Below are 25214 nucleotides of genomic sequence, written 5' to 3' on the forward strand. Positions count from 1 at the left end.
AGTAACATACGGACCATAGTTTATTACAATAGATTATAGGAGATATGGATGGGGATGCATCTCAGTGGTAAAAGTGCTTGCCTTGGGTCCATCTCCATAAAGGACAAAGACAAAACAAAACAAAACAAATCATGCCTAGCGCTATTATAATATATGCAGGGAGAAGAACCTGCGGGAATATGGAGAAGGGAGTCACTAAGTCTGCTTGTGGGAATTGATAACACTTCACCAGAGAGAACTGAGTTTTTAAATCTCTCAAGATGACACAGAAATATTGGGAATACAACAACAACCAGAGGGAAATCAGACAGTTTTAAAAATGTTACACATACTCCTTTATTTTGTGAAAATTAAATAAAAACTAGAGATATGTTTCAGTTCCTCACTATTCTCTTAGCCAATCTCATTATCATCTTTATTTCCACATAATTAAGCATCAACTTGAATTTCATGTATCTATTCCCAATTTGGGCTTTGAACTTTTCATTCATATATATGTGCTAGTGAAAGTGCTTAAGTATTAACTTTTCTTAATTTTATAAAGGTATAGTTAACAAATTTGTAAGAATTTATGGTATACAATGTGATGTTTTGATATATGTATACACTGAGAAATGGACTACTATAAAATTAATATACTTATCACTTCTCATAGCTATGTTTTGTTTTTGACTGAAAACATTAAGATCTACTCTTTCAATAATCTTAAAATATGTAGTACATTGCTACTATCTATGGTCATCATGCTGTATAATAGATCTCCAAAAGTGATTATGTATTTTTGTGTGACTTTAAGTGATGCCATACTTTGTTTTATTTCTTATCCTATCTTTATCAGACAAGATTATTTTTTGAGATTTTTGAGAAGCATTCATGCATAGACATATGACGAAAATTCATTAATTTTGATATTTGAACAATATTATAACAATCTTGTTTGAACAATGTTAATTAAATAATAATTCAATTATTCATTCCCAGATTGATAAACAATTTAGTTTTTTGCAAATTTTTCTTATTATTCAGTTCCTGTGACCTTCCTGCTGTGTCTCTAAGTACATACGTGAAAGAATTTCTCTAGGAGTTCTTTACCTGGTCTGTAGATTCAAATAACCTGGGAAACATTAAAGAATACATATGCATTTATTTTTTCGTATAAATGGAGTAGTTCATGATAAACCGATGTTTTTATAGTGAACAAATAGGAAAAGCAGCTAAATTACTAAATCTGGTTTTAAAGCATATAAAAATTTAAAAATTCATGGGAAATAAAGGAAAATTTTCCAGAAAATAGAACGTTTCTCCTTTCTAATACTATCCCCCCCCCCCCGTGGAGATATTGCCAAATCTTGCCAACAGTTGCTTGTACAATCAATTAACCAGATCAGCTTTTGGTGGTCAGGAAAATGGGATGACAAATTTGAAGAACTAGAGGGACTCAAGCACACAACCAGAACATTTCTCAAGACATTCGATTATTTCTAAAGATGTAGCTGAAAGGCGGCTGAGGAATTAAGTAGAAATACTTCTGAAAAACAGAATGGAATTCTTCAAACCTCTCAAGTTTTAAAAGACAAAACTCCCCATGGTGAATGTAATCATTATGTATTGAAAACATACTAAATAATAAAAAATTAAAAATACTGAATTCAAGTGACAAGATGCTGAAAACCTTAAAGAGAATGATGGCTTTGTAACAGTTTTCCCTGGGGAAGCTTACCAATAAAACTGCACCCAGATGGTGAGAATCTGGGTCTTACACCAGGGGATGTCTATGGAAGCTGATTATGTATACACCTGGCAATTCCACCCATGGATTCATAACCATCAGCAAGGTATTTCTGAGAATTTTTTCACCAAAAGAGCTGCTCAGAGAGGCACTACTTATAATAGCTTACAAACTTTGAAAAGACCAAAATGCTTATCAACATTAGAATGGATATATAAAATGTGGTTGGAATTTTGATAAAAACAATCATATAACAAACAACAAGACAGAAAAATTTGTAACTAAACACTTTAATGCTGAGGAGAAAGAATAAAACAAAAAGCCAGAAACCTAAAGTATAATCTGTATGATTCAACTTGCATAAAGTTTAAAACAGTGGAAAAATAACTAGTGTTGAGTCAAGATAGGATCTGCTATACTTTAGGGGTAGCAGATATGAGGTATATCAAAATTTCTGGAGTGCAGACAATCTTTTCTTTTTGGTTCTGAGTAGCAATTACAGAGATAGGTTCATTTTGTCAGAATTCACTGAGCTAAATATTTACAACTTGTATTCCTTTTGTGTATATTGAAGTAAAAATGTAAAACATTAAGATAAAACAAAGGAAATAAAGAGGTTCCATGTCCAAGGATTTGGATCTATTAGCCTTTTGTGGGTGTGTTTAGCTCTACCACTTTCATAAATTTGTTAAACAATGTTTTTTTCACCTCCAGCATTGACTGGTTCTTTTTTCTAATTTATGCCTATTTTTCTCTTGGCCTATTTGCCATTTTCTTATTATTTTTACAGGAATTTTTTATATGAGTAATCACATGCCCTTTGTACTTATTTCAGACATTTTAGTATTGCTTATAATTGTCTTCCCACTTACACTGTATTATTTAATCAGAAAGTTTTATTCAGCAGATTAAATTTTCTGATAGTTCTTTATTATGAAATTTCAATATTGAATATTCTTCCTTATTCATCATTTCACAAAATGTCTTACATTGCTAATGTTAAAGTTTTCTTTTTGCATTTGACTTTCTAATACATCTAGAATTTATTCTCTAGTACAGCACAAGTTAAGGTTTTAGTATTTTCTCTACACGTAAGTCCATTGTCTGCCTGATAATATAAGTTCATTGGCATTTCCCCTCATGTGTTTATTTGAATTCTATTCCATATCAAATTTCCCTTTATGTTTGTGTCTTGAGATTTTTATTCTCTTTGACTGGTATATTTGTATATTCAAATGTCACTTTTCTGGCTTAGCTGACTTTATCATAGTTCCTGAAATACACATATGCATGTTTGTTCTTTCTCTAAATGTTATTTGTTATTCATAGATTATTAGCCTTTACATATGAAGTTTTAAGTCAATTTTACTAGATATACAAGAATTGCTATTGACAGTTAAAATGAAATTGTACTAAATTTCTAGACTGATTTTGAGATAAATTACACTTTTAAGATACCAATATTCAAATCCAAAATAAATAAGTAAAACATATAATTAGCAAGATGAAAGTATTTTAGTGAAGGAAACGGGCTTGTACAAGGGAGTTCATTTCACTTTTGATCTGCTGTTCTAAGTTTTCTAGGTTACAGAAGCTATATCCCTAAGCATTAGATCTCAGCCTGTGATTTAGCCTTACTGTGGGAGAACCTGTCAATGGAACATGTGGCAAGAATACAGACAATCATTCTGATGAGGTGGAGGGAAGAAGGTTGAAAAGTTCAAATCTAAGCTACATTTATATAATTATATATTTGTTGATATTATTAGTGGAATATAAAGCCACACCTTGCATCTCTACTTTTCACCAGGGAGCAGAGGCAAATATTTTACATCTAAGTGAAATTTTCTGGAGCTAAATTTTCTGGAGCTAAATAATTGGTGGAAACCTGAGGAATACACTAATACAGAGTATAGAGTTTCTCTGTATTTTGGATAATAATGAAACACTCATGGACTATCCAAGTGCTTAGGTTTAGGATTAACTTCTTCCATATCCAGTTCTTTCAGGATTCAAATTTCACCCTTTCTAAAGAGAAAACAAGTCTAGTCCACATCAATCATCTGCACTATGTCATTTATTTATTTATTTATTTATTTATTTATTTATTTATTTATTTCCCACTGCAATATGTAATTGTAATTTCCCAGTGGCTGCTTTACCAACTATACTTTTGTTGGGTCTACAACTTTCCCTAGAAAAAGAATGCTTCTGGTGTTTTTCTCCAAAATCATCAACAGAAAAGTTCTATCAAATCGGATAATAGGATGAAGGAGGGTGCTTTCAGATTGATCCATGAATTTGACCTCAGAGACAGTGATGTCACCTGATCCCTTTTCACCAATGCTCAGTGTAGCCTTGTGGGCAGCCTATAGGGAGAAAAAAAAAAAAAAACAACACTATTAATCTTCTGAAGAAGTAACAAACGTTTTAGAATGGTTTCAAAACAGAAAACAAAAGAAAGCTTAAGCTACCCCTTTGTCTTACTGTGTTGAGGCTGCTTAGGTATAAAGACTACTTGGCTAAATGTAGTTACAGACATCTGTGGTTTTAGGGCTAGTTTTAGGGAAGAATCTCATTCTCCATGGCCTTTTGCCTCGAAGAGTGATCTCTTAAAATAAATGCCTTTGTTTTCTTGGACTTCATGTCAACAGAATTACTTCTGATCATTAAGCTTTTCCAATAGAGTCATTTTAGAATGTGAAGGTCAAGGATGGAAGGAATTTTACAATGGCCTATTTTAAGTAATGGCAATGACTCTGGTAAGACTGTGGCCTAGAAGGAGTCAGATTCCCTCTCTAAGAATTTTTCTTTGGTAAAATGAGAAGGGTGAATTAATTATCTCTTAGTGGCTCTTTCAACTTGTAAAATCAAGGACCATAATCTAACAACTTACATAAGAAAGTTTTAGACCATTGTCCTCAGTGAGTCCAGAAAAATCAGCATTGTCAGCAAAGGGATCTTCAATGCCCATCTTTAGGAGCATCAGTTTAAGATCATATGTGGCAGAAATGGAAAACTTTGGAACAAAAGTATTAACCCACCTGTGGGAAACAAGGCAAGACATGGCAATCACCATACTAGACTCATGATTCTCTCCTTCTGTCTCTTTCTCATCATGGCATTTTGACTCTGCTCCTCTCCTGAATATTGAAAATCATTGCTTCACAGATCATCACATGTTACAAAAACCACAGAAGTTATTCTGCAAGGAATGCATTCTGCTTCAGCCCATTTTGGCTGTATCACTGACAATATGGACAAATAATTATTTCACTATCAAAAATAAACATCCCCTTGGCACTGCCAATGGTAGGAAGCTAGTGGCAAGCAGGTCATTGAGTAGTATTGCTGCTCCCAGCCCAGAATAACTGCCTACCCAACTCTCAACACCAAAACCCTACCTGTCCTCAAAATTCTAGCTGATCACTAGGTAGACTTCAATTTGTTAGCAGTACAGTTTCGGAGAACTCAGTTTATATTTCTAGCCCTGATTTTCTAATTTGAAAAATGTCAATGGTACTATATAATTTTCAAGTTCATTAGTGTGTTAAGATCAAAAGTAAAGTAGGTATGTACTTTGTATACTCTGGTAATATTTATACAGCTGCTAGGCAGTTCATGGAGATTCTCTTGCCTCTGAGTTTCTGTTGAGCTCAATCTTACCCAAACTGGTATGCCCACCCCTATTTTTCACATCCTTTAAATTATTTACCCCTTTTGCAATAAGTGATTCCATTTCTTCAGTGTTTTAGATGACATAGATGCCTCCACCCATTCCATCTGTCCCTTCTTGGGTAAGACAAAGAGTGCCAGAGCATTTTTATTGTAGTCCATTTGTAACACTGTACAGTTCAGTTCCATATCCACCAAGTAGTGATATTGTTCTACCTGATGCATCATGGGTACTTTCACTGTGGTGGTCTTATCCACTAAGAAACTGGAACTGTCTTCTGTCTTGGATTGATGAAAAGGATTTGCCCACTATGCTTAAAATACAAATAGAATAAATTTGCTTTAAAACCAGTATTAGGAGCACTGAAAATTTTTCCCATTAGTCAACTCTTCTAGTAATTAAGACTACCACAGAGATATGTATTCTAAATCAGGTTTGCAAATTAATAACTGAGGATCAGGATCAGGAAAATACAGTCAATTAACAGGTGCCCTAGCTAGCAGGTGGCAGAACCAGGGGCCACATCGATGGCTGTTGAACTCCAGTCTGTGCTCAGAATCATTATAGTTGCACTAAACTGATAAGAGGGAATTTTCTGTCCCATAAAAATTTTGTAAGGACATCCAAGACATAGAGCAAAATTAGAAAACCAATCTGTTCTTCCATTTCTTTAGCAAATGTGACTGGTATGTACTATAGAACTAAGGGAAACAGTTTAGACAGATTATCATCAAAAGTCACACGATACTTGATTTTTAAAAACACCAGATTTAGATCTGGCTGAGGATACTGGCTTTGAAATTAATTGCATGAATTTGGGTACTTATGAGGATTGGATGAGACTGTATGTAAACTATACATGTATCACAGTGTTTGGTAAATAATAAGTACATAATGTATGATAAAAACGCTAATGTAGCATTCCAAATGTGCACAACTAGAGTTTGGTAGTACTTAGATATCACTCTGACTCTTTGTCGAGTACAAATTTGCCCAAATTCATAAAATATGTTCGAAACCATAATTCTCAAATACCAAGATTTTCATACCATTATCATCCACCTCTCTCTCTCTCTCTCTCTCTCTCTCTCTCTCTCTCTCTCTCTTCCTGTCTCTGAAAGTGTGCTCTCCCTAGAAATTTCCTGGACTCATTCACAGAAGCATGTGTTCTTCCTAGATTACGCAGTATTATGCATAGCTATGTCCCATGGAGTATATCACTGTGATATGAGAGAAGCCTACAGATGCCAATAGTAAGAGACCATGATCTCTACTATTAGAACTTTACTAAAAGTATTTGAAGGCTAGACTTGAATCTGATATCTTGGAGCATTACCTTTAAAGTGAATATAGTTCACCAGGACCATGATGGTATTCAGTTTAAGATCTTGGATTAGGTTCACAATTTTCCCTTTGGTTTGCTTCTCCATCTGACAGCTGATCACTTGTTGAGCTGCAGAAACATTGCTGAAGTCAGTAGCAAAGACATCAGTTTCATACAGTGTTTTGACACCATCCAAGAACTTTGGCAATAGTTTCAGCTGCTTGGCAATGAAGAGGGCATTTCCCACTTGCAACTCCAGTTCTTTCTTTGGAAAATTCAGTGAACATATCAGGTGCTAGAAATCCTCTTGTATGTCTGCCATTGACGTGTTTGTGAGGTTGAACCCCAACACTTCCAGGATCTGTGTTTGGGTGCTGGAGCCAACTCCGAATGAAAGCATGGCCAAAGCTGCAGAAATGCTCACAGGGGAAAAGAAGATGTTCTGATTTGGGGTATCCACAGAGAACTTTCGGTACAGATTGAATGCAAAGTCAGCGTTAATAGATGATATCTTATAGAGAGTTTCATTTTGTTGAGGCAAATAGCAAGTAGTTTCTTTGCCTTTAGGGTTGCTAGTTGGCGCACCATTGGTTGTAGCATGAAGTCCAAGTAAAAAGGGAACCAGATGGAAAAAGGATGACATTCTGGAATGAAGGTAATCTATAAGAGATGAAATGAGAGAACCATTAGGACTGCTTAGTTGAATGAAACATCCTCTGAAACAGACACATAAAATCACCCACTTTGATCAATAAAACAGCAGCAAATGTTTCATGGTGTGCTTACCAAGGAATGGGGATGATCTCACTATAGATATACTGTATTGCACCCAACTTTTTTGGAGTTTTTATCCATTCACCCAGCTGCTTAATGAATACATCCACAAGGATAGATTACCCATGCCTATGTGTCAAGTTGGAAATTGCAAAGTTTAAACATAGCCAACGTCTTCTTACCTCTCAACCCTGCTCTTTTGACTTCACTCCATATCTCTGGCAAATGCAGCTCTGTCTGTGAACTCCAGGCCTGAAACCTAGACGTTATCCTAAGGGCTTCCTTCATTGTCACTTACAACATCTAATGAATCATTATGCCAGCGAATATTAACTGAATATTTCTGAAAACTTCATTCTTCTGTCTATCATTACCTACTGTCCTAGTTCATGGCCAAACTTACTGTCAGCTCCAAGCAGGACATAGTATCTCCTACTTTTCCCATTCCATTCTCCCTTTTTTCACCACTGCATTTATTCTCCTTATTGTCCCTAAGTACTCATTATGTGAAAGTCTTCAAAACTAGTTAGAAGTTGATTGTAATTATCAGATGACCACACTTGGGCCTTGGCTCCTGTACCTAGAAACTTGAAGCTAACAATTATATAGGATTTTGGCTTGCTCATATAGAGTTTCAAATTTCCCAAAAAGAAAAAAAGTACTTACAGCACATGCCTAAGAAGCCACTTGCATTTCTCAGAAAGCAACACCTTTTTGTCTTTATAGCAGGCTCTCTATTGCAAAATCAGATCATCCTTAGTTACAAATTAACTCGTCACATGAATCCTTGGATGATGTTTTCAAAGCTTATGTGGAGAACTAAGGCCGAGAAGATAAAAGCAAAAAAAAAAAAAAAAAAAATGATAAGGCTTGGACTTTGAGTGGCTACTTTGGCTGATATGTCCTTCATCAAAAGCAAAAGAGAAAGAGGTTTGTCAGAGTTGGTGGTGCCCATATTTGTCCTAGAAAAAAATGTCTTGAACAGGCAAATTGACAGGTGTGAGTAGAAGTGCCAAAAAGCAGTCGAAGAAATATCGTTTTGACCATCAAAACGAAACAATGCTTGGGACTGGCAGACTTTGAGAAAAAAGTGAACATAGCCAGAAATTGAATGATTCTCCCTAATGGGTTATATAGAAGTGATTTATGTGCCAGTGAAGAACATGATGCCAAATCTCTTAGTTACATTTCTCTAGTTGCTAAGACAAAACATCAAACATGCAAGGTTAAAGGGGAAAAGCTTTATTTATCTCACAATTTGCAGAGGTTTCAGTCCATAATCAGTTGGCTCCAACATGGCAGACAGGCATTACAGAGGAGAAACAATTCATGGCAGGTAGAGGGAGCAAAAGCAACCAGGAAACAGATAAGCCTCTTTTCTGTCTCTTATATCGTATCCAGGCCACTGGGATTAAGCCAATGCTAATCCAATCAATGGACTGATTTAGTATTCACCCAACCTTTATCCAAGCATCCTTAATCTTAACATGGCACCATGAATCAATCACATACTCTAGATTCAGGCACTTCTGAAAAAGTCCTGCCTTTATGGATATATGGGCTTTGACTGCATGAGGTTTTAAGGGGACATCTAGACACAATGTATGACATAAATGTTTCTAACCCTAGGACTACAATACTCTACACATTTATATCTCCCTAGAAAGAAAACTTATCTTACTTGTGCACTGGTCCCTAAAATCTCCTGTACCGTCCTCTGGTCAGTGGACCTTAGAGGAGGGTGAAGACAAATCCAACAGAGGTGGAATACAGCATTCTATTAGCCTGGAAAAACTGTATATTGACTATGGACAAAGAAGCATCAAGAGCAAAGAACACTGGGATCAGCCAATTTCGAGCTGTAGTAGCATATAGTAGTAGCAGTAGTGCAAGTAATAGCAAAATAGCAACTCAGGCTAATTGACTGTGGGCAAGGCATGACCTGAGGCATCTGATTTGAGACACTGTACTACATTAAGAACAACACATTATATGCAGGGATGGGGGGAGTTACAGTTTGATTTAAGCATTCATGCAGTCTGTTGTGGGACGTAGGACAAATACTGTAGACTGACACTGAGTCATTTGGGAAACCACTAGAGGCATTTTACCAATACATTGACTACTAAGAGGTGACTGCATTGTGCCCCTATTCCTTCTCAATCAAACATAGATTCAACTTCTACTGTGAGGAAATTACCACATTTAGAAGTGAATGCTAAATATCAGTCCTAGAATCAAGGGATCTTTCTACCTACTTGGCACCCACTGACCAAATTGAATAAGAAAGGGCGTGTCTCGCATATGAGATAGTTATGGATATATGGGCCCCACCAAAAGGCAGTGGCAAGCTCAAATGTCTTGATTACCAGATCAATTCATATTCAGCCCTTTTCTCTAAGCTAAAGCAAGTCCCTGCAGAAGTAGCAGGAAAAACAATGTTTGAAAGAAAAACTTTCAACCCTCTGCCCTCTGGTGGCATAGTCAGACAATGGCATGGATGTTAACTGCTGCTTCTGACTCACCTGAGCTTTGCTAGAAGTGAGTAACTACAAGGCCTATCTCTGACATGTGACAAAGGTATCTTTCTCCTTGCAGCTCCCTTCACACTATGCTATCGAATGAGAAGCACTGCCCCTATACTCATGCCATGTCTCTGCCACATAGCAACTGTGTAATTTGAGGCAAATTATTTAACACCAAAAAATTCTATTTTATCACCTCCAAATTAGAAACGATAATAATCTCTGTATCATATTTTTTGTCTCAAGTGAAATTTGAAGGTATGTATTAGTATATTTTATGTGACTATAAAAAACTCCTAAGTCTAGATAACTTTATATGGTGAAGAGGTTTATTTAGTTCTAAGTTCTAGAGGTTTAAAGACATAGTACTGGCATGATTTTAGCTCTGATGAGGACTTTATGGTAGATAATTCTTTACTGCATAAACACTTTTACACTTGATATGCCTTAATGCTTGACCGCTGCACCCTAGGCTGGTGAAATAAAATGGAATGCCATTTTATCTACAGGTCTAGAGAAAATCATGTTTACAGAACGGTAAAATTAAAATTGGATACTTGTAGTTTATATCTTGTGGACAAACAAGTTACTGGTTCTCTTTTAAAAAGAAAAACAGCCTTATCAAACTAGCAGAAATATTGTTTCTTCTGGCAAGGGAGGCTCAGTGAGGATTTGTTGTTGACATTCTAATTCTTTCAACGTTATTATTGGTGAGTTCTTATTTTTTATGCTATTAATTAACTTTGATAAAAACAAGCTGTCAATCCTAGGAAATCAACTAGTTCTAAATTTGTTTAATCACAGAGTCAAATCCAGAATATAAAGCTTAGCTAATGTAGTACACAGATGTATTTAAAGAAATTATATATTCATATTGTGTAGTTTTAATGCATTCCTTGAGCACTGGAGTGAAAAGCTAAGGATATTAAGTACAACATTCTTTTTTTAAAGCTTCCTAGTGCTGTCAGAATCTTCTACTTTGTCACACAACATTTGAAATCCTTATTTCTTTCATATTTCTTATGGAAGCAAGTAGATATTACAATGCTATGTTTTCCAAAGCATAACCATTTCATATGACCACTTAAAATTACTTTACTATTTCTTTCTGCAGACTGTTGTACTTTCCTGCAAGATCACAGATGGGGTTTTCAACTGCCTTTAGCTCTCTAGGACAGGCAATCAACTTCAAAGTGCCACAATTTCCTCAACCTTCTAATATCAATGTCTGTATATTTTATAGTATCTGGCTTCTGAAATATAAACAGCTATCAACTTATCTCAGTATTGAAGACCATTTCTTAGGAGATGTTATTTTTATACAATTTTAACTAATATTTTAGAGAACTTCGCTCATTTTATACAGAAGAAATGGGAAAGAGTAATAAATCTACTCTGGTTCATGGACATTGGCTAATGATTTGAATGGCTGTCCTTCAGAAAGCCCAAGATTGTAAAATAAATGGCAAAGAGAGGAAGAATATGTGTAGACCTCTGCAAATGAACAGAGTTTGAAGATGTATGTGTCCCATGCCAATGCTCACTAAATAATGAACTCAGTAGTGTAAAAGTTTAATAGTTAGGTGAATGAGATGATTCATTCTTGGAGGTCTGTCACTCTCATTTCCAAACACTCTTATGTTTGCTCCATGGACTAACGAAGAATGGGGACATGCCATGAAATTTAAGCATGGAATCAGAAACATGGATCTACACTCACCAAGGTGTATGTGACTATAACTTTAGCAGATACCAATACTGAGATTCCTACATGGATCTGTTATTTAATAGATACCAATATAAAAAATCCTATATTGTATCCAAGTTATAAACCAAAAAGCTGCTTGTTTTAAACTTTATTACACTGGACCACTTCCATCAAGGAAGAGGCCTCATTTTGCTTGCACAATGATACACGATGACTTTCAATGTAGTTTTACCCTCCATACCTGCAATTTTTCAGACAAAACTTTCAAGCTGCTTTATTAATCTTTATTGTATTCTATACATTGTACCTTGTGACAGAACAATTAATGTCATGTCAAAATTTGCTAAGGGTTCATATACATGAACTTCATCTGCCTTATCATGTCCCCCATTCCTCTGAGGCAGTTGGCTTAATGGAGATTGTAATGTGTCTTTGGAGGACTCAGTAACAGAATCAATTATTTGACATTTTACAGGGTTAGGCCATAATGTGATGTGGTATATATATCTAAATCAGTGTACAGAATCTGGTGTTATTTCTACCATGGTCTAGCTTCACAGACATTATGGCAATCCAGGATTGTCAATGCATGGCATCTCTCATTATTCCCTTGAGTAACTAGGAAAATTCTTGATTCCTAACTCTGTGATCTAGATCCTCTTGGTTCAAAAGTCTTAATTCAAATTATTGAGTGCTTCCAGTACAGGTTGCAGCAAAAGTTTTAATATATTTGTACTTAATATTGCCATGTAACACTTTGAACAACACATTCCACCCAAAAAATGAAATTATAGTAGTGTTAGACTGATAAATACTGAATAAGAAGATATTTTGTACGTACACAAAGTGATATTCTGTACTACCTGTGTTCCTCAGGGATTCCTTTTAGTAACCTCACATATTAAGGCTAAAGCAATGGAGAATTACAGCAACCTATACATGAAGGAGTGCTAATGAGTAGCACACGTCAGAAATGAAGATCATGTCACCCAACCAGGTGGAGGAACTTGACCACCTAATGTGACTGTTAATGGTAAAAGGAATTTGGAATGGGTTAGTAGAAGGTAATTAGGATAAGGTAGTTAAAACACAAATTATGGCTTTAAGAATTTTTGCAAAATCCAGTACTGTAACAATTGAGTATTATACTTGTTAACAGCAATATATCTACATTAATATAAACCATTTTATTCTACTTTTCTATTCCCACATTCATTCTAATTTATATAAAATATGTCAACTTTACTTAATTTGCTATGTTTATTAGTCAGTTTGTCATTGCTGGGACAAAATACTTGGTATAGACAGGTAACAGGAGGAAGGGTTTATTTTGGCTGGCTCAAAGTTTCTCTCCATGATTGGCCAAGTCTTATGCAGAAATATCATGGTAGAAGATGTGGTAAGAGCAAAGATGCTAACCCAATGCCCTGGTGGTTGCATAGTACATAGTGAGGAAAGGGATCAGAGAGGAAGGGGCTGAGACCAGACATATTCTTCAAGATCGCACCTGCACAAACCACTTGACACAGATATGTCTGCCTGTCTCATAAAGGCATGACCTTGAGGTCCATGTCTGCATCCTTGTCCCATCTACTCTAGCATTCTTCCTTTGATCTGTTTTCTGGATGGCTGTCATGAAATAAACAACTTTTCTACAGCATGCACTTTCACTATTATGTCTTTGCCAAGCAACCAGCCAATCATGAACTGAAACTGTGAACAAATTAATATATTGTGAATGCTGTATATTAAGTCTCATTGACAAGAACCCCTGACTAATACCATACCAGAGAATGAATATTTTATAATTAAATGATATTACTTACACTTCTAGGATCTAGGAAATACAAGATTAAAGCATTAGCAGTTTTGATGACTGGGCAAGGCTGCTCTCTGCTTCCATAATGTTGCCTTTTATTGAATCTTTTAGAAGGGATAGATGTTGCTCCCTCATGTAGCAAAAGGGATTAACTCACCCCTTCAAACTTTTTATAAAGGCACTAATCCATTCATGTGGAGGAAATTGCTGTGACCTAATCTCATTAGAAATTACCAACTGCTTGCTATTTAAGATTAAATTTAAACATGAAATTTTTGGAAAATAAATATTCAATACAACCTTTTTTATTTTAAAGAGGCTAAAATTAAGCACAGCAAAACAACATAAGAAATCAATTTAAGAGATATAAATTTCAAAGCAAGACAATTAGAGATCTTCACTATCTATCATATTGTCTCTTGTTTTCTTCCAAACAGTTGTCCATATCTTCACACACAGAAAATTCACATGAAATAACATAGTATAGAACTGATCTGAACAGGATGAGGAAGGCGTTTTAGGTCTTCAAGACCAGACAATAGGAAAGTCAACAATGGCTGTGATAGTGTCTCTCATTCTCTTCAAAATAGCTGTCCATATCTTCATGTATGTTGAAATTATACAAAACAATACAATCTTGAAAATCAAGAGTATTTTCAAACAAGCATATCATGAAGGGAGAAAAGTGAAAACTGACCTTCTTACTCTGGGGTTTGTGGCCTATTTTTTGCATTCTATCTTAAGTATGCTGTCCTTCTTTCCTAAACCAATTCTATCCATATTGACCCCTCCTGCTACTTTCAGCTACACAATTGTCACAGTCAAAATGTTATGTGTACGTATGCTTCAGTAAAGGATCCATTCTAAATTCAACCTTCCTTTCTTTTCTTGACATGGACTCTCTACTTTCCAGTTACTTTGACACCTACTTTTTAATCTTTACCAATGTTTCAGGAAGTGAGATGGAGGCAAGCTGGTCTGGTACTCTCGGGGTCATGGGAATTATTTGTATCTGGCTAAATACTTACTCTTTCTATGCTTGATTAGCATTCATTTCAATGCTGTATGACACTACCATGTTCCCTTCTTGAAATCTTGACCTATAACCTCTAAATTTGGTTGAGTTTATTGTTTTTTTTTTTCATTTTATGGAAAAAGGTAAAACAATTTTATAAGAAAGTAGAAGAATAACAATAGTTAATACAATGCATATGGTTATCTTTAAATTAGTTACTCATAGTGCAAGGTATGGTCACAAAAAAAATCTCCAAATAATGCTCATACAAAACTTCCTTTTCAATGAACCAAGAGAAACTAGTCGTATAACTAACTTGCATTTTTTCCCTTCTCTCCTGTAGCTCAGTGTTGTACTTGAAATTAATTTGATATGGCTTTTTTCTAAAATAATTTTAGATTTACAAAACTTTTCAGTATAAATATGAAAAGGTTTTTGATTTCTGCACAATGTTAAAAATTATTTAGCTGTGAGGTTTCAGCTTAGGGAGGCTGGATGCAAAAGACAGATTACTCAGGTCATCCATTTTAACTCCTTCTGTGGTTGCCTTTAAGAAGTGTCCCTGATTTTGTGTGCATTTTTTGGGAAGTTTGATATGAAATTGCCATGTTGATTAATCACTTCTCAGGTCCTGATTTTGATACTTAGTTTCAAACTTCTGTTTTGGCTATATCCATTTCAAAATTTTCATCTTCTTTGCTAGGTAACTTTAATGACATAGCACACAAATAATTTTCTTCTTTTTATTACCACTCCTGAGAATTAAGGTATAAAATTATTTTAGGATTCTGTCCCTACTGGCATGAGCCATGTCCAGTACAGATTGGAGATAAATTATAGCCTCTGTGGTGTGACTCATCTATTTTTAAACACTACAATTTTGCTGATAGTGTGGATTTAAAAAGGGGCAGATCTATATGACACCAAGTGGTAGACAAGGCACTAAGACTTCAAAGGAAAGAGAAAATTTTGAGCATCATTGGAACCTAAGACTTTTCTTATTCACTGAACACAGGATCTGTTATCTTTTGCTTCTCGGCAAAAGAGTTTAGAGTTTGTGAGGAAGGAAAACCACACTTTGTTGATGCTGTTGGTCTCTGCCCTCAACTTTTTGCATCCTTTCAAGTGCCTGTGTGGGTCATTCTTTAGATCTGTTTCCTTGCCAAGAAGACTTCACTTGCAAGGAAACATTTCCCACTCTACCACCTCAATACTCAGACAGACAGATGAACAGACAGAAACACACACACACACACACACACACACACACACACACACACACGCACTCATGCAGGACCAAAGCACTCCCTTCTTTCAGCAGCAGCCATAGTGTGAACTCCCCAACACACACACAGTTGCCGCTACTGCCTTTGCAACTTGTTAAAACAGGAAACTGCTGGGAAGGAGAACAAAAAAGGAACAATAAAAAGAGGGAGGAGGGAAAAGAAAAAGAGGTGGATGAAAGTCAAATAATATCAATGAAAGAGAAAGTGAGGAATGGGATGAGGACGGACAGGACAAGGAGGCTGATGTCATCCTAGTGCACTTGTGAGTGTCCTACAATAGGGTTTTTCTCTGCTCCTTTATGCAAGGTAGCTATTATGATAACTATATTATGGTTCAGCAATCCTTAAACAGTGTGGTGGTCACTTTGGATCCTTAGATGTCTCCACAAGAGAGTGAGGGCATGGAGCAATCCACATTGAAAAAAAAAATACAACTGAGAAGGCCTAATTCTCAGAGGGTAAATTTCTGACTAATGCTGTTTGTTCTATGAGTTGGGTCTCTGTTCACTCCAGAAAGAGTCAAGACTGCAGGACTTTTCAGTCTCTTTTGTAGTAAACCATGAGTCCTGGCTAAACAGTGAATGAATCAATGTTCCCAAGAGACTTCACTCAGAATATGTCCAAATAGAGATCTTATCAGATCACCAATACAGTATATGAGCACAGAGAAAGTGAATGGCAGTGGTTACTGGATTTTCAGGAAAGAGACTGAGAAAAAAGTAAAGGAGGATCCAAGATTAAAGGTAAAACAACATCATATTTGATTGACATCTTTTAAAAACCACATATTCTTTTTTTTGGGGGGGGATAGGGTCTCACTATATATTACAGACAGTACTCATGGTTTGGTTATACTCATGCCTCAGCCTTCCAAGCACTGGAATTACAAGCATGTGCCACTACACCCAACTTTTAAAATGCACAAATTCTTGGTATAATTATCCCAGAAAATTATGCATTTATTTAAGAGCACATGAAACATGTAAAATTTGCATTTTCCATGGTTGTGAAACCAACAAGCACCACCACAAACTTTTATCTTTAAATCAAATAAATACCTTTTCAACAAAGTTCTGACAAAACTTACCAAATGTAATCACATCCAGATAGTTTGATCCCTTCTTGTATTACAGGCCAGAAATAAGTAGCAGTACATATTGTAAGGGCTAGGAAAATGCCATCATGGAAATTTCAAAGCAGCAGAAATATGAAGGCCAAAGAACTATTGCATTAAGCACTAAGAAGGTGTCCAGATACTCTATTTTTGCTACTTTCTATCCTATTGGGAATAGATAATCAGACAACACTATTTATTATATTTTGGGGATTTTTTTTCATTGAAGATTCTGGTTCCAAAGTATGTATTATTCTTCACTAGTGGTATGACTTGAAATCTCTGATGATAAAGCCCTGAAAGCTGGAGAGAGAGGATGGAAATGATGAACTAGAAGAGTGATCCAAATACCCTGTGAGTAGGTTGCCAAACACAATTCAGATGCTCCCTCTCATTCCTGACATATGAAAAATTATTTTTATAAACCATATTTATGTTAATAATGTATTTGTACATTAGATAATACAGGATGGAGCATGCTCTTAAAGGTGTACTTCCATAGCCACAATTTTTTTGAGTTACTGTATCCATAGAATTTCTTCAGGTGAAAAATCAGGCATATAATTCAAGGCAATATTTGTTTGTAGGACAGTTATCAAAACAAATGTCTAAAGGGACTGAAGCATACAAAAAGGAGATCAACATCATTTGGTAGCTACAGAAATACAGTCTCATGTACTAACTAGGAGACAATACTTTTGAGTACATGAGTAACTGAAAAGTTGTAAAATATTAAGAATTTCAAGTACAATCATAATGATACAAAAGTATTTGTTTGCCATTAAATTTTTGTATTTCATGTGACTTTCAAGAAAAAAGAAACTTAGTCATAATAGTATTTTGGTTATCACTAAGTCAATAATTCATTTAACTCATAGCTCATCCATCCTATTTTTTTTACAAATATAGAATCTGTGTTTTTTGTATACTAATAAATTATGGCTTATTGCAAAGACATGGATTTTTCAGGTATAAAAGCATATGTATTTCCTGGGCTGATAGTTCAAGAAAACTATAGGACTTTTTGATATATGACAAGATATGAGGATGGCAAGATATGATGACTGATTAAAATCCTAGATGATGCATTAGCAATCCCATACAAAGGAAAGTGGGTTACAAGAGGAAAATGTTTGTCTTCTGTTTAGATATCAGATAAACTAGTTCCTTAGACTTTGGAAGTCATTGGGTCACATTAATGGTATAAAATTGTAGATTGTCCCTCTATGTCTTTCTACAATTTGAAGACTTACAGAGGAATGAATTTAGATACAACAACTACTCACAGATGTAGATTTTCCATTTTTCAATAGCACATGAGAATCTTGTTATCAATGGAATGTTCCAAACTGAAGCATCCAAACTACCACCTACTTTGATAACTTGATAACAGCCATTGGTAAAATTAAAAATAAAATCTGTTTGAGATGAATAAGATTAAAACATTAGTAGTAAATAATTGTGACCCAAATTTATCTGTGTATCTTTTTGTTGTCTTGGCTTACTGAAGGGGATCATTTTGTATTATGTTTACATTTCCTTATTTCATCCCAATTAATTATAATATCAAATTAAAATTATATGAAAAAGTATGGAGATCTTGTCTCTATTAAATTGATTGAAAAACCAAATGGATGGCCAAGCTTGCCTGGAAGTGAGATGGTATTACTGGGGCTGTTTGGAAGATTAGCATCAGCATCCTCTGGGAACTTGTTAGGATTGCTCATCCTAACTTTAGACCTACTGACTAGGAAATTTTTAAAGTGATCTGGCAGTCAGAGTTTTTCACGTTTCCAATTTTTTCTGAATCTCATTAAAATTTGGCAACTACTGATTTAAACAATGCTTCACCTAGCATAGGACCAGCATTAATTTACTGACTGGAGTCTTTTTTAGGTAAATCTAATAGAATAATAAATGCTGGATGGAGAAAACACTGCAATTCAGAGTTCTAAAACTCAGGAACATTTCAAGAGGCAAAGCTTGGGTAGTGGCTTTTGGAGAAATGTATAAAGAAATATTCCAGAAGGTACACTATGACACTGTTGTAATCAGTGCCTGAAAGAGAATGGATTTAATGCAGGTCACAGAAATTTAGAAGAGTATCTTGCAATATTTGCCTACAGAGTCAAGTGTAATACAGTAAAGAAATCTGTCTGCACAATAGGGATCTGTTGAATTCAGCTGAGGCCTGGAATCTCGTGGCAATGTTCTGTGCAAGTACATATCAGAAGGTGGACAAATCCACAAAGGAAGAGTGAAGGATGTGTGCTGAAAAGTGCCAGGACTTGAGGCTAGAGAGTCTGTGCTGGCAGGCGGAAAGGCCAATGCTGGAAGTGGGGGAATCTGTAAATCAACCTTAAAGTAGTTAGCACTGTATTTTTCAATTAGTACATGCTTGGTGAATTAACTTAAAACATCCACAACTTTTTCAGTTACTACTACTGGCATTTAAAAAGTAAATTTTCAGCAGCTTGATAACAAATACTAAAATACTATTAAGAAGGAAGTATTTATTCTAATGTTACATAACCTAATAAGGTAACTAAATCTAGAACAATTTATTATGCATTTCAAAACAGCTAGAGGACAAAAGTTGAAGGTTTTAAACACAGAATATTTCATAAAGGAATGCTAATTACTTGGATTTGACTATGGTATGCTTCATATGTATACAGAAGTATAACTCTTTACTCTATAAGTAAAAATACTAAACCAGCATACATACAAAATATAGTCACACAAATGTAATCTCAGAACTTAGAAGGTTGAAGCAGGAGGATCACGACATTTGAGGCTAGCACAAATTACACAGTGAGACTTTGTCCCAAAAGTTTCAAAAATATAAAATATATAAACACATACATTGTCAAATAGTGTTATATATTTGTGACAAACAGAATGTACAGGGCCATATATTAATCAAGAATGCAGAGGATTTTGCCACGACTTAAAATGAATGGAAAGCCCAAGTAGAAACTTATACAGGTAGTGTCATTTGAAGAGCCTTACGTTGGTTCTAACTGATCAGTGGTAGATTTTTGCTGATAATTTAAACCCATTTTTTAAATTTCTATGAGTTGCATTGGGTTTACTGAATTATATAAAGAGTATACCTAAAAGTTTCAGATAAGTACTTTTACCTTGGGTTTATGCTGAGATTGTTTAGGGACAGCAACCCTTCATATTAGAATTGTTTTACCAAATATGTGTGTGTGTGTGTGTGTGTGTGTGTGTGTGTGTGTGTTAGAGAGAGAGAGAGAGAGAGAGAGAGAGAGAGAGAGAGAGAGAGAGAGAGAAAGACCCTTTGTGAAGGAATTTATTACACAGAAATAGAAAATTTATATACAGGTATCTGTATGTGTAATCCTGATATCAACTAACCATACCTGATATATACTTGTTATGGATTTTTTGTTTTTAAATTCTCTTCAATAAACCCAAGAAAAAAAGAAGTGTTAAAATGCATCCAACATTCTAAATTCAAATCTGTGTTTTTTAGAGGGTGTTGATACAAAGATATATTTGTAAGAGATGCTAATTAGTATATTAGTTAATTTAATTCTTTCAAATATTTGTATGCATGGCACATGGGCTTCCAAATGAACCCTTACACTGGATTCTGCAAATGTTATAAAAATTACAAGCGGTTACTTTGCATACCACGTTTATTGCCCCTTTAATCTTCTCACTCCTTGTCACACTGTGCTACCAAAAGACAAAAGCAGCACTGAACCTTGGTTTGCAAAGGATCTCTTCCGTTTCATGAATGTCTCCTTTTTAGGTAGGGCTGTGAACCTATAAACCTAGTTTCTGGGCAGTGCTAAAATATATAACCACCAATATCCTGCTTCTCTACTCATTCTCAATCACATCTACCCTCTCTCACACAAGTTATACATTTGCCCCACTTCTTGTATGCTCACTTTCCCTTGTTCAGAAACTCTTTTCCACAGCTACACTGAGGCTACTTGCTACCACTGGATCTGGCAAACTTATGTGGAGTCCTCAGGATCAGCACAAAATTTCTCAGAAAAAATTTGGTTTTCTGAAAACCTTGAAGTATGAGCAGCCAATATCTTATTTGCTTCCCTCCATGGCTACATATAGATGAACATGGGTTACAAAACAGTTTCTGGTTTTGTAATTTGTTATACTATAATGAAAATACCAAAGAAGCTACAGAGAAGATGGAAATTTGTATGAATATAAGCAGTAACTGTCCTTGTTTCATTCCCTTTTTTACTCTATCCAGGCTACCAGCCTATTGCTTGGTATCACTCACACTCAGAGTTGGTTTTCTGTTTTCAATAAAACCATTTAGCCACATGCAAAACTATATTAACCCAATTAATTGACTGATCCTGTTAACACACCTTTAGTCTAGTATCATGCACCTATGGTCCAGCCTCCTCTGAAAGCCTCATCTATGAATGCCTGAGGCTTCCTGGTGGATATCTAGATATAAGCCATAATAAGAAATCTATTCTGAATGTTATAGTGAGTTGGTGAGAGGAAGTTTTATGTAAGAAATGCATTCTATGTTTTTAAACTTATCTATGCCTTCAGATCTTCTGCATTAGAAGGAATTTCTTGTGTTTTGGGCTCACTTAATATATCTCTGGGACCATGTTTCAATAAATCAGCCAAGAAAATTATTACATGCATTCCAGCTACACAAGGTAACAATAAGTATGGGCTCTGTTTAGCAAGGCCATGTCAACAAATTTGTCTTAATCCAATATACTTATTTTCTTCATTCTGATCCAAGTTTAGGATGTATTTCCACATATTTTCCCTAGGTTTACAATGATATAAATTGGCAAAATCATGCAATTATTTTGATGGGCATCACACTTTTTCATGGGCCACGTTTTTCCTTACTTTCTGGAATCCGATGATATTGGAGCATAATTATAACTCTAAAAGCAATAATGAATGGTGTGAGAAGTCCCTCAGATGGATAAGTATTGCTTTACAAGATGTATTACATTTTTCTTGAGGCTTCAAACTAAAAGATTCTTTTTAAAAGGTTTATATTTAATTTTTCATTTCAAATATTTCATTCCATGGTTGGTCAGCTCCAAGATAGAAGCATCACGGTGTAAAGGTAAGGCAGAGGAAAGTTAATGCATGACAAACAGAAATCACATAGATAATAAAAGAGCTAGAGAAGAAACTTTCAGATGCATGGTCCCAGTGACCTACAAACTCCACTCAGGCCTAACCTTTTAATAGCCTATTTACCTATGAAGCCATTAATAGTTTCATTCACTGATGAGTACAATATTCTTAAAACATAACTCTTTGGGGGGAAACTCTTCAAAACTTCACACAAGGCAATTTTCTGAAGAAAATTCACTATAAGTTTGATCCTTGCCAGAAGAGATTGGACTTCCCAGATATTACCATAAAGTCTGCTACTAATGAGAAAGGTAGATAGACTAAATTAAAAATTTTAAGGATTCTACCTTTATTGAATTCTCCTTATATGCTCATATCTAAATTATGTTTATTTTTTCCTATCAATGTTCTAACTTTACCAGAAAAGAAGCAATGGGAAGGAAGTTGTCACTGCATTTATATTCTATACAAGAAACTTCATATTTTGGTTTTCAGAATTCTCAGCTTTATGACTACCAGAGATAATGATTATTTTTCAGGCAGTCATCGGTGTGTTTGGTTCTCTACCTGGAACTTGGTCTTGGAATATAAATCTCTGAATTAAGGGTTTCCTTTCCCAAGTGTTCTGCAACATATAGAGGTAAACAACCGAAGCCAGTATATTCCTCATTGTCACTAAAGTGTTCCATGACTACAGATGTTATTTAGTAATCTGAAACTTCATCTCTTGCATTTGCAAACTGGGTCAGTTTTCTACTTTCTGAATCATATTTCCTCTTTCCTAAGAAGTTTTCTGTGTTTAAAGTCAAATAGTCTTATATGCTTGAATAAAATTTTGAGTATCTACATGCCTCAATTCATTTTGTTTAACTCATATCTCTTTCAGTTCAACTCGAATCAATTCTTTTAAAACCTTCGAGGTCTTCCAATGCATCAATGTTTGTTCTACTCTATCATAATTTTTTAAAGCTACACCTAGAAACCATTTTATAGTCTGGATTAAGGTGAGGCCTCTCTGAGACACCATATTAAAAATTGAAAAAAAAACTTGTAATTGCATTTGATGTGTAATTTCATGCTTCTTACAAGGAATTTTTTCTAGCTGAATGTGTCTGTGAAGGTCTGACTAAGATTAATCTGAGTCTATGGAAAAGGATGATAGGAGAAGAGCTATTCTTCGGATTTAAATATACTTCCAAGGCTCATGTGCTAAAGACAGTCCCTACTTAGTAGTGCTGTTAAGAGGTGGCAGAAACTTTAGATGTAGGGCTGATGGAATATTATAGCTTACTGCAGGTATAAATTTTAATAAGATTTCAGGACCCCAGCCACTTCCTATGTCTTTTTCTGCTTCCCTCCTGCCATGAGGGAAACAACTTTGCTCCACTATGTGTTTACTGTCATGGATCCGCCACAGGTCCAGAAGTGAAGCATTCAGCTAAATATGGGGTGAAACCTCTGAAGCCATGAGCCAAAATAAGTATTTTCTCACTTTTAGTTGAAGATCATATTTTGCATTTTGCCTCAGTGACAGGAAACTGACACAAAAGGTAAAGTAAATGTTCATAAAAGTGTGTTTGTGTGTTTTGTTTAAAGCTTCAGGTGAGTTTTGAGATAGGAGAATTTTTATGAGCACATAGTAGTGTAAGTATGTGATATTCTGAGAAAGTTTAAGACTGAGTGACAGGCAGAGTGAAAGAGATATGAAGGAAATAAAGTTTTCCAAAAGTGTTGATTAGGGATATAGAACTAAAGAAAACCTATGCTGAGATTAAAACCATCAGTTTTTCCTACTTTATAAGGGAACACGTAGTTTCTACCACAGTCTGTTTCCTCACTTAGAGGTTGAGGAAGTATCGTGGAAAAAGCACTCTTGACTATGATGGAAGAAGATGAGATTTAGGGAAGCATTTGGACTGTCATTTACTACTTGTGCAAAACTGGGGGAGCACCTCACCCCCTTACTAATGGTTTAGTGTTATCATTCCAAAGGGTGTAAAAAATAGAATATCAGTGCAGTTTGCACTCTCATTACTTTATATCTGAAGATGTCCCTTTTTTTTTCTTCCAAATGGAAGTAATAAAAATTATACTCTTTGGCTACATCTATAATTCTGCCATGACTTTTACGGCTTCCAAGAATAGGAAATGGCTTGGTAATGTTCAGATTACCCAGGCCTGAACATGGAGGATTCTCCTATTTTCTTGTTATTTTCTCCAACTTAATCAAGTCTTTATTGTTGTCTATCCCTAATTAAACACACTGGGTGAACTTGTACACATTGATAAGACTGTTAGTCCCTCAATAAAGCTACTTATATTTTATTTGCTTGTTTCAATATGGCATTATAAAAAATTACTCAGCCATAGGCATCATTATCAGTTATCCATGTATATTGTTTGACATACGCTGAGGAATGAAATTTCAAAACTAAGCCATACTCAACTTCACCAGAGATAATTAGAGCTTAAGGAGCTTTGGTAAAGTTTGCTTCTTTTCTATGGAAACCTGATGTTTTCTTTACCATCATTATGATTATGTGTCCACTACCTATCTGGATACTTTTGCCCTAGCATTGCCTCAGTTTTGGTTTGTTTCCCATTAAACTATGGAGCTTATACATATTAAATCTCTCATCCTTTCTAGAGTTTTTTCAATGACTATGATAATCAGAAAATTTTTACTCTACATCTGTACAAAATAAAAACATGTACTCACACATATTACACAGCATTTCTTCACCTGAATTGTCTAAGTCTTATTCTTTTTACTTTTAACTTCTTTCCTTAATTTACTTCTAAGTTTGAAATAGATGTATAAACACTGACGAGTATGCTGAGGTTTTGTTTTTTAATGTGCCATATAAAGACTATGTTAATCTTCTGATCTATGTACATTTTAAATTTTAACTTGCCTGGGATCAAATTACCTATGGCTTGAGGTTAATATATTTAGAACTGAAATTTCTTTTAAGATCTGATATTAGGAATCCAAAATGGGCCAATATTTGAAGATTATAATGCACACATTTATTTAGAGGTTGATATTGAGGCCCCTTGAGAAATTGTCATTAGATGTCTCTCAAACATCTCTTCATTTTCTCTGTATCTAAGTCTTGT

General features: G+C 35.1%; 2 protein-coding genes across 2 annotated transcripts in view; one reads left to right on the forward strand and one right to left on the reverse strand.

Annotated features, from left to right (window-relative positions):
- The window catches only part of Pwwp3b (PWWP domain containing 3B), a 95693-nt gene that overhangs the window by 12767 nt on the left and 57712 nt on the right, over window positions 1-25214 (forward strand). The gene's annotated exons all lie outside the window — the stretch shown is intronic.
- Serpina7 (serpin family A member 7) lies at window positions 2039-7384 on the reverse strand. The gene is given in 4 exon segments (XM_005002614.2): window positions 2039-4098; window positions 4626-4773; window positions 5445-5718; window positions 6742-7384. Coding segments are annotated over 4 exon segments (1257 nt in total). The 5' UTR covers window positions 7373-7384; the 3' UTR covers window positions 2039-3894.

The sequence above is a fragment of the Cavia porcellus genome, unplaced genomic scaffold (genome assembly GCF_034190915.1).
Source record: "Cavia porcellus strain 051 isolate PalLab524CR breed Dunkin Hartley unplaced genomic scaffold, mCavPor4.1 scaffold_3, whole genome shotgun sequence".
NCBI classification, from domain to species: domain Eukaryota; kingdom Metazoa; phylum Chordata; class Mammalia; order Rodentia; family Caviidae; genus Cavia; species Cavia porcellus.